Below are 14,688 nucleotides of genomic sequence, written 5' to 3'. Positions count from 1 at the left end.
TTTGGTAATTTCTTTTCCTTAGGATCACTTCTCCCATTTATTAAGTGTGTAAGTCAATGGGAAATCGGCTTACATATTTAAAATGCTTATTTACATATAGTCTTTGAAGAAAAATCAGTTTAGTTAATTTAGGCATCCTTACTATTAGTTGTGTTATTTTAGAATTTTATATCTTTAGAGTAGCATAATTATACTTAAGGAAACCAACATCATGTCATAAATAATGGTGGACGAATGAGGATAATTACATTACTTACTGTGCTTGAAGTTTGTAATTTGTAGTTAAAATACTTTTTTTGATGGTCAACCATTGAGTATTTTTAAAGGGAAATTAGATATATTCAGTAGTCTGTAATCTAAGAAAAAATCAAATCATGTTATCATGATAGCTAGAGGAAAAGTACACAAACAGTAGCAAAAGCTAATTAAAATAAGTTTTCAGTGATACATTGATTTTGTAATTTAAGTTCCTAATCATTAATTCACATCTGAGATCTTCATTAGTGTGAGAGCCTCGAAAGTATGAGTTCTCTTTTTTTTTGCATATGCTCTTGTCTTAGTCTTTGCTTTACTATACATTTTATTCCCTAGGCAGCCATTATACTAATATTCCTGATACTCTATTAATTTTCAGTTTCTACTTCTTATTTGAAAGTACACTATGGAAATATATAACTCTAAAATCAAGACTACCATGTAAAATGAATTATTCTAGGAAAGCTATTAAAACAGAGTGCCTTTTCCACTATTACAGCATCTGAAAGAAAAAAAAGCCTCCTTTTATTATCATCTCTATTTTGTATTTTATGCCATTATTCCCAACGTGGCTTTGAGTATATGCCTGGTTTACAACTTGAAATAGTTAGCTTTATATTAATATTTTATTACTCCCCTAATTTAATTTTTCATCTAGAAATACTGTCATTTTTTTTCCAAAACTCTGGCTGTGTATCACATACTAAAGTAGATATTTGCAAGGCCAGGTCATTTGTCCTGTATTACAATCCAAATTGGAACATTAAGCCAAAAAATTATCCATAGTTGGACATGAATTATGTGGACTGACTACTTAGAGCATTCAAATTAGCTAGGAAGCTTCCAGACCTTCTCCCCATCTAACTCCGTGGAGGGCTGCAGAGGACAAATTTACCAACAATGGAGTAAAAAGACCCTTTTAGTCCTCCTCAGTTTTCCTCATATTGTTGCTTTGAAGGTTTGTTTTTTGTTTGTTTGTTTGTTTGTTTGTTTGGCACTCAGCAGTTAAGCTGTTTCATTGCATTTTTTTTCCCTCATAGTTTATATTTCTGGGTTAGTCTATAAACCACTCACCCCATATACTAGTGAATTTGAATTACTTTCTCACACACATGTACATACACACAATAGAAGAATATTTACTCCTCTTGAGGCTACTTATATTTCTCTGTAGCCTTTAAAAAATTTTAAATATCAATGTCTGTGTTGGGAAAAAAATGGAAGGACTCTTATTTTGAATATATTGCCTTGCATTTTTGTTCCTGTATATTATGAATTACAACATAATATACTCTAAACATACTCTAAATGACAAATTTAATATTTATTCTGTGTGAGAAGTTTTTTAAGGCTGTTCAAAGTTCTATGTCTTTATTACTATCTTGTGAAGCTCTGTTCCTCTCTGCAAAAGTCAGAGGCCCCTTGGTTCTTGTGACTTGGCTCTTCATTGTGATAGGCAGGTAAAGAAGATTTTTAAAACTCTTGTCTGCTTAGAATATCATTCTACCACTTCTGCTAGTAGATAAACATCTTATGGATAAATATTTGGTTGTGGATAGGAGTTTCCACAAGAAATTTTTACAGTGTTATCAGCTAAAAGAGCATGAAGTTTTAACTTAAAGAAAAATATGTTTCTGTCTTAAACAATTAAAAGAGTCTCCATCATTTTCCCCAATAGTTTGCACACACCATAGAGTCCTTCTAACTTCTTCTATTTGTCTGTGAAGCAGCACTGGCTACAGGTAAAGATATTTACAAAAGATAGGAGAAAAGATGGTGGAGGAGTAGTGGAACTATTCCACCTGGTCCCCGGAATTGAGCTAGATATCTACCAGACCACTCTGAACACCCATGAAATCAGCCTGAGATGTAAGAAGAGAGATCTGGATCTCTACAAACAGAAAATCACAGGCGGTTGGTTCCGAGGTATGAAACAGGGAGCCGTGATTCTGCAGGCACGTATCTGAAGATAAACAGAAGGGGAAGAGAGCTACCATAAGTGCTGGCGCCAGGAAGGTGAAATAACATAGGAGCGTAAAACCCTCCCACGTTGGGGACACAGGGCACAGACTCACAGACCAGTAGCAGTGGGGAAAAGACTTTAGGGCAGCCCCCCCGGACTGAAACCTGGAGTGGCGGGGCCACATGTGTGAACTGGGGGTGGCTGGTGGTTATAAAAGCACAAAGGACAAAGACGTGCCCTGACCTGGAGGCGAGGACTGGGAGCCTTGCTGAGGGGTGCACAACCCAGGATGCTGCAGTTTATAGCAGCACAGACAGAAACAGAGATACTGTGGCCTGGAGAACTCACTGAAGAACAGACTGTGATCTCTCTGCTCTGAGGCAGAGGGTTGGAAACAATCTCTTCTGCTCTGACTCTCGGAAGAGACACGGAAAGCCTCCAGGGAAAGCCACCAGAAAACAAAAGCCCGAAAAAACCGCTTTTCACTGAGCCCATCTCCCCCCACAGGGGACAGGGCAACTCTGCCCAAACAGGGTTGCCTGAGTAACAGAGCAGCAAGCCCCTCCCCCAGAAGACAGGCTGGGAGAACAAAAGGCCAACAACTCTAAGGTCCCTAGAAAACAGGTGCATCTTGCTTGGGTTGTGGTCAATAATTTGGACTCTGTACATTCCCTTAACCACCCCTCAACAGAATGACTAGGAGGAGGAACCCCCAAAACAGGAAAAACTCAGAGACTGTGATGTCTGCCACAGATTTACAAATGGATACAGATATAACAAAGATGTCAGAAATGGAATTCAGGGTAGCAATTGTTAAGACAATAGCTAGAATGGAGAAATCGATTAATGGCAACATAGAGTCTCTAAGGGCAGAAATGAAAGCTGTACTGGCAGAACTTAAAAATGCTATCAATGAGATCCAATCTAATCTAGATAATCTAACAGCTAGGGTAAGTGAGGCAGAAGAATGAATTAGTGATCTAGAAGACCAATTGATAGAAAAGAAGGAAAAAGAGGAGGCCAGGGAAAAACAAATCAAAATCCATGAAAATAGAATCAGAGAAATAAGTGACACCATGAAACGTTCCAATGTCAGAATTATTGGGATCCCTGAGGGGGTGGAGAGAGAGAGAGGACTAGAAGATATATTTGAGCAAATTGTAGCTGAGAACCTCTCTAATCTGGGGAATGAAACAAACATTTGTGTCCTAGAGGCAGAGAGGACCCCTCCCAAGATCAAGGAAAACAGGCCAATGCCCCAGCATGTAATAATAAAACTTGCAAATCTTAGAACCAAGGAAACCATCTTAAGGGCAGTTAGAGGGAAGAGATTCCTTACGTACAGAGGGAGGAACATCAGAATAACATCAGACCTATCCACAGAGACCTGGCAAGCCAGAAAGGGCTGGCAAGACATATTCAGGGTACTAAACGAGAAGAACATGCAGCCAAGAATACTTTATCCAACAAGGCTGTCATTTAGAATGGATGGAGTGATGCAGATCTTCCAAGAGCAGCAGAAACTGAAAGAATATGTGCCCACTAAGCCGGCCCTGCAAGAAATATTAAGGGGGATTCTATAAAAGGAGAAAGACCCCAAGAGTGATATAGAACACAAATTTACCGAGACAATCTATAGAAACAAGGACTTCACAGGCAACATGATGAGAATAAATTCATATCTTTCAATAATCACTCTCAATGTGAACGGCCTAAATGCTCCCATAAAACAGCACAGGGTTGCAGATTGGATAAAAAGACAGGACCCATCCATATGCTTTCTACAAGAGACTCATTTTGAACCTAAAGATACATCCAAACTGAAAGTGAAGGGATGGAGATCCATCTTCCATGCCAACGGACCTCAAAAGAAAGCTGGGGTAGCAATTCTTATATCAGACAAATTAGATGTTCAGCTGAAGACTGTAGTTAGAGACACAGAAGGACACTATATCATTCTTAAAGGGTCCATCCAACAAGATCTAACAATTGTAAATATCTATGCCCCCATCATGGGAGCAGCCATCTACATAAGACAACTGTTAACCAAAATAAAGAGTCATATTGATAACAATATGTTAATTGTAGGAAACCTCAATACTCCACTCTCAGCAATAGACAGATCATCTAAGCAGAAAATCAACAAAGAAACAAGAGCTTTGAATGACACACTGGACCAGGTGGACCTCATAGATATATACAGAACATTCCACCCTAAAACAACTGAATGCTCATTCTTCTTGAGCGCACATGGAACTTTCTCCAGAATAGACCACATACTGGGTCACAAATCAGGTCTCAACTAATAGCAAAAGATTGAGATTATTCCCTGCATATTCACAGACCATAATGCTTTTAAAACTCAATCACAGGAAAATATTTGGAAGAAATTCAAACACTCGGAAGCTAAAGACCACGCTGCTCAGTAATGTTTGGGTCAACCAAGAAATCAAAGAAGAACTTAAACAATTCATGGAAACCAGTGAGAACAAAAACACATCAGTCCAAAACCTATGGGACACTGCAAAGGCAGTCCTAAGGGGGAAATACATAGCCATCCAAGCCTCACTCAAAAAAATAGAAAAATCCCGAATTCATCAACTAACTTGAAACCTTAAAGAACTAGAGAAAAAGCAACAAATGATGCCTAAGCCACACATTAGAAGAGAAATATTAAGATTAGAGCAGAGATCAATGAATTAGAAACCAGAAACACAGTAGATCAGATCAACAAAACTAGAAGCTGGTTCTATGAAAGAATTAATAAGATCGATAAACCACTGGCCAGACTTATCCAAAGGAAAAGAGAAAGGACACAAATTAATAAAATTATGAATGAAAGGGGAGAGATCACAACTAACACCAAGGAAATAGAAACAATTATTAGAAATTATTAACAACTATATGCCAATAAATTAAGCAATCTGGAAGAAATAGATGCCTTCCTGGAAACCTATAAGCTGCCAATACTGAAACAGGAAGAAATTGACAACCTAACTAGTAACGAGACTAAAGCAGTGATCAAAAACCTCCCAAAAGACAGGAGTCCAGGGCCTGATGGATTCCCTGGGGAATTCTACCAAACATTCAAAGAAGAAATAATACCTATTTATTTCAAAAAATAGAAACAAAAGGAAAGCTTCCAGACTCATTCTGTGAGGCCAGCATTACCTTAATCCCCAAACCAGACAAAGACCCCATCAAAAAGGAGAATTTCAGACCGATAACCCTGATGAATATGGATTCCAAAATTCTCAACAAAGTCCTAGCTAATAGGATCCAACAATACATTAAAAGGATCATCCACCATGACCAAGTGGGATTTATCCCAGGGATACAAGGGTGGTTCAACATTCGCAAATCAATCAACGTGATAGAACACATTAATAAGAGAGAGAAGAACCATATGGTCCTCTTAATTGATGCAAAAAAAGCATTTGACAAAATACAGCATCCTTTCCTGATTAAAACTCTTCAGAGTATAGGGATAGAGGGAACATTCCTCAAGTTCATAAAATCCATCTATGAAAAACCCACAGCGAACATCTCCTCAATGGGGAAAAGATGAGAGCCTTTCCCTTAAGATCAGGAACAAGTCAAGGATGCCCACTCTCGCCACAATTGTTCAACATTGTACTAGAAGTCCTGGCAACAGCAGTCAGACAACAAAAAGAAATAAAAGGTATTCAAATTGGCAAAGAAGAAGTCAAACTCTCTCTCTTCACAGGTGACATGATACTTTATATGGAAAATCCAAAAGACTCCACCCCCAAATTACTAGAACTCATACAGCAATTCAGTAATGTGGAGGATACAAAATCAATGCACAGAAATCAGTTGCTTTCCTATACACTAGCAATGCAACTGTAGAGAGAGAAATTAGAGAAACGATTCCATTTACAATAGCACCAAAAACCATAAGATACCTCGGAATAAACCTAACCAAAGAGATAAAGGATCTATACTCTAGGAACTACAGAACACTCGTGAAAGAAATTGAAGAAGACACAAAAAAGATGGAAAAACATTCCATGCTCATGGATCGGAAGAATAAACATTGTTAAAATGTCTATGCTGCCCAGAGCAATCTATACCTTCAACACAACACCATCCCAATCAAAGTTCCAATGACATTTTTCAAAGTGCTGGAACAAACAACCCTAAAATTTGTATTGAATCAGAAGAGACCCTGAATAGCTAAGGAAATGTTAAAAAAGAAAAACAAAGCTGGGGGCATCACGTTATATTACAAAGCAGTGATCACCAAGACAGCGTGGTACTGGCACAAAAACAGACATATAGCCCAATGGAACAGAATAGAGAGCCTAGATATGGACCCTCAACTTTATGGTCAAATAATCTTCGACAAAGCAGGAAAAAAATATGCAATGGAGAAAAGACAGTCTCTTCAATAAATGGTGCTGGGAAAATTGGACAACTATATACAGAAGAATGAAACTCGACCATTCTCTAACACCACACACAAAGATAAACTCAAAATGGATGAAAGACCTCGATATGAGACAGGAATCCATCAAAATCCTAGAGGAGAACATAGGCAGTAACCCCTTCAACATCGGCCACAGCAACTTCTTTCAAGATACATCTCCAGAGGCTAGTGAAACAAAAGCAAAAATGAGCTTTTGGGACTTCATCAAGATAAAAAGCTTCTACACAGCAAAGGAAACAGTCAACAAAACAAAGAGGCAACCCACAGAATGGGAGAAGATATTTGCAAATCACGCTACAGACAAAGTGCTGATTTCCAAGCTCTATAAAGAACTCAAACTCAACACGCAAGAAACAAATAATCAAGTCAATAAATGGGCAGAAGACATGAACAGACACTTCTCAAAAGAAGACTGTATGGCTAACAGACACATGAAAAAGTGTTCATCATCATTAGCCATCAGGAAAATTCAAATCAAAACCACATTGAGATACCACCTTATACCAGTTAGAATGGCAAAAATTGACAAGGCAAGAAACGAATGTTGGAGAGGTTGTGGAGAAAGGGGAACCCTCTTACACTGTTGGTGGGAATGCAAGTTGGTACAGCCACTTTGGAAAACAGTGTGGAGGTGCCTCAAAAAATTAAAAATAGAGCTACCCTATGACCAGCAATTGCACTCCTGGGTATTTACCCCAAAGACACAGATGTAGTGAAAAGAAGGGCCATATGCACCCCAATGTTCATAGCAGCAATAGCCAAACTGTGGGAAGAGCCGAGATGCCCTTCAACAGATGAATGGATAAAGATGTGGTCCATATATACAATGAAATATTACTCAGCCATCAGAAAGGATGAATACCCAGCTTTTACATCAACATGGATGGGACTGGAGGAGATTATGCTAAGTGAAATAAGTCAAGCAGGGAAAGTCAATTATCATATGGTTTCACTTATCTGTAGAACATAAGGAATAGCATGGAGGACATTAGGAGAAGAAAGGGAAAAATGAAGGGGGGCGGGGAATCGGAGGGGGAGATGAACCATGAGAGACTCTGGACTCCGAGAAACAAACTGAGGGTTTTAGAGGGGAGGAGGGTAGGGGGATGGGTTAGCCCAGTGATGGGTATTAAGGAGGGCACATACTGCATGGAGCACTGGGTATTATACGAAAACAATGAGTCGTGAGTCACTACATCAGAAACTAATGATGTATTATACGGTGATTAACATAACATAATAAAATAAAATTTTTAAAAAATATATATTTACAATAATAATTTGTCCAACCCCTTTTAATATTAAGCCTGCTGCATGTTAGTCCCTTGTTAGAAGCAGTTACATATTCCTTTCATTTTACTTCTTTATAAACTAGTAAAATGCATTATTAGATACCATTATCAATTATCTTTGCCACCCAGAGAGAACTGTATTACTTTAATAGTCTCCTATTAAATTCAAGAGGTGGAAATAGAAATACTTCTTGGGGATGGTTGTTAGGGAAGCCATTTAAGATACCTTTGAGTGGCCAATCTTGTTGTCCTCAAAGAAGAAATTATTTTTTTCATTCTGTTATGACCAATGTCTTTATCTACATTTATGCACATAATTGTGATTTTTAGTTGACAGTGGAAGTATATACCTCTATCATCTGTATTGTCTGCCAGTGCCCATGTCCAGCTAAAGGATGCTGTCAGTGCATGGATTTAGGCACTAAAACATTGGACAAAAGTAAAGACTCCTGCCAACTCAATCTCAATTACAGATTCAAAAGTGTGTTTAGAATATTGCAGACATGTTTTCGGGTTTTTTTTATAGAACTTTTAAGACTGTTCTACAAGACTTCTTTTCACAGTGGACTGAATTAAAAAATCAATTGAAATATAAATAAATATGATCATCCACTTTTACAAAGGCTAAAACAGAGCTCTAGCCTGACTCGCTCAACATTAAAGTTGCAATACAAAGAGTCTGGGTCCCATCTGCTCCAAGTAGGTGGCCCTCAAGAGTCATTAAAATTATCTTTTTAGCATTATAGCTCAGCAAGAGCAATCCGTTTTGTGCATCCAGAAATTATAGTCCAAATGCCCATCTGCATGTCCTTTTAAGAAACATAGTTCAACAGAGGAAGTGCTGGTTCCTTGGGGAAATCATTCTCATCTTCAGCGTACATATGCTATGCTACAGTTAATCAGGCAAACTCTATTGATGTTCCCGGCACTGGGGCGTGATTGAATATTTAAAAAACAAATGCCTCTGAGCCCAGAAGACAAATGGTTCAGGAGATTTGGGACTTTTAAAAAAATATATTAAGTTAAATCAAAAGCATTTTGTATTTGTTCTTCTGAGAAACAGATGAACAGACGATCGGAACATGAAAATGGCATGACAATTTCTTTACCCACTCTGACAAATTATATTCAATTTCTGTACAGGTTTTCAGTAGCTAAATAATAAACCAAAGGGGAAAACGTGGTTGTTTTTCAATCAGGTCATAGTAAGTTAAGTTTTAATGCATATAACAAATGCATATGTTATATAAGAAAAGATTAAGCTAAGAGCACGTCGAGCCCAAAGGTGTTACATATGTGAAATCAATCAACATCATCTATACGTATGTCATCTATTTTAGTAAGTCAAAAGTGTTGCTAAAGAAAGGAATAGAGTTTTGCCAGTGTACCACCACTCCTATAAAATACAATACTAGGTTTTAGTCTCTATTTATTTCCTCTCAAAAAGAGAAGCCGATCCAACTGAAGTCAAAATATTGGTCTCGTATATCTCTTGCCTTTCTCATTTATCCTAATTCCACTTTCAGAATCTGTGATAAACTAGAATTAGTTCTGGGGCAGCCAAAGTAAGCAAGCCTTTTATAATCTGTCCAGATTCTCCAGTTATTTATCTTTTCCATATATTTAAAGTAGCATAGCAAACATATTATCGTAGAAATGCGATACAACCAAGAGAATGCTCACCAGGAAACAGCTAAATCCGTCCTCCTCAGCCCATCTCCAAACCAGGGTATATCTTAGGAAAAATGTGAGATGAATATCCATATACATCTCATGAATATTTCTTTGTGTATAATCACTGTTCATGCCAAGCAAAAAGAAATAATTTTACACCTAAGTAAACTAGAAGGAAGAAAAGGCTATACTCTGACCCACCCAGAGGTGCAAAAAATAGACTTCTTATAAAATAATGTGATTTTTAAGGTGTTTATAAAGTGATGTAGCCAACATCTGGCTTTATAGGCATCCCTCTAATAGTACATCTGAAACTTTTGAAATGATATTTGCTACCTTCTCCCTTATGAAATTGTTACTTTTGTAGGTATCTATCTCTCTGCTTTATGCCTTTTTTGCCTTTAAGACTTTGTGCCTCTCCAGGGCAATGCCCATGTTCTTCTTATCTGTGTACCTTCTGTAGTGCCTAGATAATGTCTTACACCTAGCAGGAGCTTAGTAAATATTTACTGAACTCATTTTTATTGCAAAAGCTCCCAATTTCTGCCTATGTCATATACAAAATGGAATCCCAGAGAGATCCAAAGATTCTGGCCCAAATATGCATAATTATACCTTTTCTGCTTAACCAATCTATTTTTAGGGCATATCTGTTTTAAATACATAGCACATGTTTATTTTTTATTATGAAAATATGATGGAAATGAATGAATAGAGGGTCTTTTGGTCACAGAAAACCCACTGCCCATTGTATATAACCAGTATAGAAAATTAGAGTTTTTTTGAAAGCTGGAGAAGAGATAACACTATCTAGCAACCAGACTGAATTAACAAGAAATCTATCCTATTTCCACAAGTACTTTCTCAGAACTGGGGTTTGGGGGATGTTTGCTATATTTCCTGTTTACTTTCTCTTGACAAGTCTACACTTTCATTCTCGTTTCGTCTCTGTGAAACAAAAATTGCAAGAACCACCACTCCATTCCTTAGTAATTTAGGACAGTAGGCCTTTTTCAGGTCTCTGTTCTTCTTTCCAGTTTTCTGCCTGAAGACAGGGTTCTTCAACCATGTGAAAAGCCTACGGGTTCTCAGAATGGCGGTGAAGGATGAGCTCATTTAGTAAGTGGTATACGGCAGAGAGAGTTGCCCAGTGCCTGCAGTTGAGGCCAATGCAGTACTGTTTCAAGGGCGGAAATATCCCAACCCTCTTATTTTTTCACTTGAGACATAAAGTAAGACACGGCTCAACATCCAATCACCATCTTTTCTTTATCTGGGGTTCTGGAAAATAGATTTCCCCATCATTTATAAAGAAATATATGTATGAGAAGATCAAGCCAGCATAGACAAAGCAAGTTTAGGCCCAGGATGAATAACAAGGAGAAGATGCTTAGACACTCCGCAGTTCTCATCCGCAATTACAGATAGGCAAGCTGTTTCTTCGGAGACGTTCTAAGACCGGGGAGTTCTAAGACCTTTCTTGAGAATACAGTTACCCGCTAATCCCAGCTACTTTCCACAAGAAGGGAAAATTGTTTTATGATAGGATTAGGGATTGCAGACTCCATTTTAGAGATTTCCAAAGTCACTAAGTATAGCATACCCTGCCTTCTACAGAGCTCTCATATCAGCCCAGGCTCTCCATCACCACTACCATTGCCTCAACACAGCCATGCCAGCACCTCTAATCCTGATCGTTCAACAGTCTCCTAATTGGCCTCCCTCTCTATTATCTCCACAGACGCTGCAGACACCACACAAACTCACACCCATGCCTTCTATCATGTGCCGTCACGGATTCCCCTGAATCACATCATGCAAGGACCCCCTCAAAGACCCTGAATGGCAGAGATTAAGTTCTGGGCTACCATTATATCCCCAGCATCTACAGTGCCTATGGCAATGGCCCTAGATATGATAAGGAAGAAAGGAAGAGAGGCAGAACTATGACAGACACACAGACAGATAGATTCCTTCTCATTAAAAGGCATGATAAACCCTCTTCTGGGGATGCCTGGGTGGCTCAGTACATTAAGTGTCTGCCTTTGGCTCAGGTCAGGATCTTAGGGTCTTGGGATCAAGCCTGGAGTCACATCAGACTCCCTGCAGCAGGGAGTCTGCTGCTGCCTCTGCCCTGCCCCCCAGCTTGTGCTCTCTCTCACGTGTGCTCTCTCTCAAATAAATAAATAAAATCTTAAAAAAAAAAAAAAAAAGAAAAATCCTCTTCTGACCTGTGCGCAACCTAGAGCAGGCTTTCTCACCTTTACACATGCTTCATTTCTACTGAAGGGGAAATCTCACCTCAGATAGTAATCTCTATGTTGGCCGTGATGATGACCAAACATTCAGGAAGAAACTCAACAGTTCAATCAGCCACTCAAATATTTTGTTTAAAAATACCAAATTTTGAGGGGATGCCTGGGTGACTCAGTTCGTTAGGTGTCCGACTCTTGATTTCAGCTCAGGTCATGACATTGAGGTCTTGAAATTGAGCCCCCTGTCAGGCTCCATGCTGAGCGTGGAGCCTGCTTCTGTCTTTTCCTCTCCCTCTCTGCCCCCTCTCAATTGTTCTAAAAAAAAATTTTTTTAAATAAAAAACCAAATTTGGAGAATAACTAGATATTTAGTTCTGTGTGGCTACAAATGGAAGGGTAGGGAATAGCTTACTGAAACTGAATGTAAGATATCCATTCTCAGACAGCAAATAATGTCTTAAAAATATAATCTGCTTTTTGGAGTGCCTGGGTGACTTAGTTGGTTAAGCAACTGACTCTTGATTTTGGCTCAGGTCGTGATCGTCGGGTCATGAGATCGAGCTCTGCATTGGGCTCCACGCTCAGTGGGGAGTCTTCTTGTCCCTCTCCCTCCCCCACTGTCCCTCCCCTGGCTTGCGTATGTGCTCTCTCTCTCTCTGTCTCTCTCATTCTTGCTCTCAAATAAATAAAATCTTTAAATTTATATATAGATATATATACTCTGCTTCATTGATTTTTTCTGTCCTAAATTTATCATTTTAATATCCACTTATTTATTACATATTTAAATAAATAAGACAAATCGGAAAAATCTACTATGGCAAGTATAAGCAATGATCACATTAGTTCTTTAAATTTCTTATTTTATAGCAGAAAAATCCACTAACTGAAAAAGCACTGTATTTCTCATTTTCATTATTTACTTTCACAGCCATTGATTTTATGTTTGTAGTTCCTCCTTTCTCAGATTTAAAAATTAAAATTTTTCTTTCCTAGGGATAATCTCAGAAATATGTACTTATAAAATTCATGTAGCTTTCTAAATAATTCTATTTCATGATGCTCATGTCTTATGGAAAAAAATACTTTCTATAATTGAAATTTTCATGTAAGAAAAATATTTCACAAAACAGGTCTATTATCTATTGCTCTTGAACAATAAAACTTCCCTACAATAATTTAAGACAAATATACTTGGATAGGCCAACTTATTTTTAGAATAGCATTTCCCTGCTTAAATAAGCTAAATACCGTAAGTTCTAGCTATTTCTCTTCTCATGGAGTTAGCTCATTAGGAAGTCAAAGTGTACAATTCTTACATAACTTCCGGTGGATCCTCTTCTTTCGCATGCTTTTTTGAAATGACTATATTTTTAGTGACTACTTCCTGAATGGCTCTCTTGTAACTCGGTGGTTAAAAAAAAAATATGCCTTACCAAGACCAGATACCACATAGCAAGGCATCTTTGCAAGCAATTTATACCTATTGCACTGCTGTTTTTACTCATATTTTTATTGCAGAATAAAATAGTATATATATATTTTTTTGCTTTTATTCAGAGAATAAATGAACTTTTTAAGAACTGTTCTCAGTAGCTTATTCACAGATTTTGGCTCAACGTGGTTTCACTTTGTTCCCCTATGTAGGGTAACGACAGTATCCAGGGTCCCCCGAGCCCAACAACTAGTCCTTCAGGGTTAACTCAGCTAACATTAGAGAACACGTTGGGGAAGGCTGCAAGGCGGACAGATAAAGGACCTCTAAAAAGTGCCTACGCAGAAGCAGGAGCATCAGAAAGCCAGAATTCCTTGGCAAAGCAGATAGATAGAAAAGACTTTCAAATGACTGTGGTGCCTACACCATGCCTTTCTCCCCCGGGAAGAAGTGAAGCCTCTCAGAAAACTCCAGATCCCGTTTTCAAAGCAAAAGACCAACCAGCCCATCAAGTACCAGCTTCAATAAACAAAACCTCCCTAAAGGAGATCTCGGCGGAAAAGTTGAGACCGATTCCTGAAGTGTCTGTAAGTGGCTTCGCTCTGGTTTGCGTAGACGGGCGGCACGTCCTGCTGTGTTCTGTTCTGTCCCACTTCGTACACGTTTTCAGCAGGACCTATTTTTCATCATTTGGGTGATCAGCAATGTATTTGCCTTCCTATTCAGATGTGTTTCAGCTCAGTAGCAGCAGCTGTTAAAGAGTATATTGCACATCCCAGTGATAATAGAATGCCTCACGTTTTTAATGAGAAAGATAATTATAATATTTTTTTTATTTCCCAGTTACTTCTCATAATTTTAGTTATCACTGCCTGCAAATTATAAATGAAGATCTTACTTTTGAGCCAAAGGCTTGCCAGTGAAATTGACAGATTTTCAATAGCAATATACATTAGGGGCCATAAAAACATCATTATTCTATTCACTTTCTGGTCTCTTTGCAGCAGTTTCCCAAATAATAAATGGTATGCGTGAAGGTTAACAGTAAAGTAGTGTCATTGAATAAATCCCTAGGCTAGTTTGGTGGCTATATTCATGTCCATCAGATTGATTTTCCTCCTTCCTGTGTTAATACTTCTCTTCCTTCAGTTCCTCCATAGCTGCACTTAGAAACCAGAGAACAAATGAACTTATATTCCATTTTTTTAACACATTAAAGGTTTTCTGTATTTGTCATGTCCTAAGTATTCTGTACGTGTTACACTGTAAAGCTTTGGTTCAATTAGATTGGAAGGATTGTTCCCTCACACAAGTCACAGACATATACATCATCATTAACAGAATAGCTAATATATCTTAAACCC

General features: G+C 38.2%; 1 protein-coding gene across 5 annotated transcripts in view; it reads left to right on the top strand.

Annotated features, from left to right (window-relative positions):
• CFAP20DC (CFAP20 domain containing) overlaps window positions 1–14,688 on the top strand; it is a 137,256-nt gene that overhangs the window by 47,880 nt on the left and 74,688 nt on the right. For all 5 annotated transcript variants that reach the window (XR_012380912.1, XM_073901461.1, XM_025885705.2 and 2 more), the window contains one exon: window positions 13,537–13,911. Coding sequence is in view for 4 of the 5 variants with exons in the window: in XM_073901461.1 (XP_073757562.1) it covers window positions 13,537–13,911 (375 nt within the window). In the remaining variant the exon portion in view is untranslated. The remainder of the gene's footprint in view (window positions 1–13,536; window positions 13,912–14,688) is intronic.

Source organism: Callorhinus ursinus, unplaced genomic scaffold (genome assembly GCF_003265705.2).
Source record: "Callorhinus ursinus isolate GAN/ISIS: 27379988/994484 unplaced genomic scaffold, GSC_fseal_2.0 scaffold15, whole genome shotgun sequence".
Taxonomy (NCBI): Eukaryota; Metazoa; Chordata; class Mammalia; order Carnivora; family Otariidae; genus Callorhinus; species Callorhinus ursinus.
The sequence above is the reverse complement of the archived record's forward strand: the minus strand, read 5'-3'. Positions and strand labels throughout refer to the sequence as shown.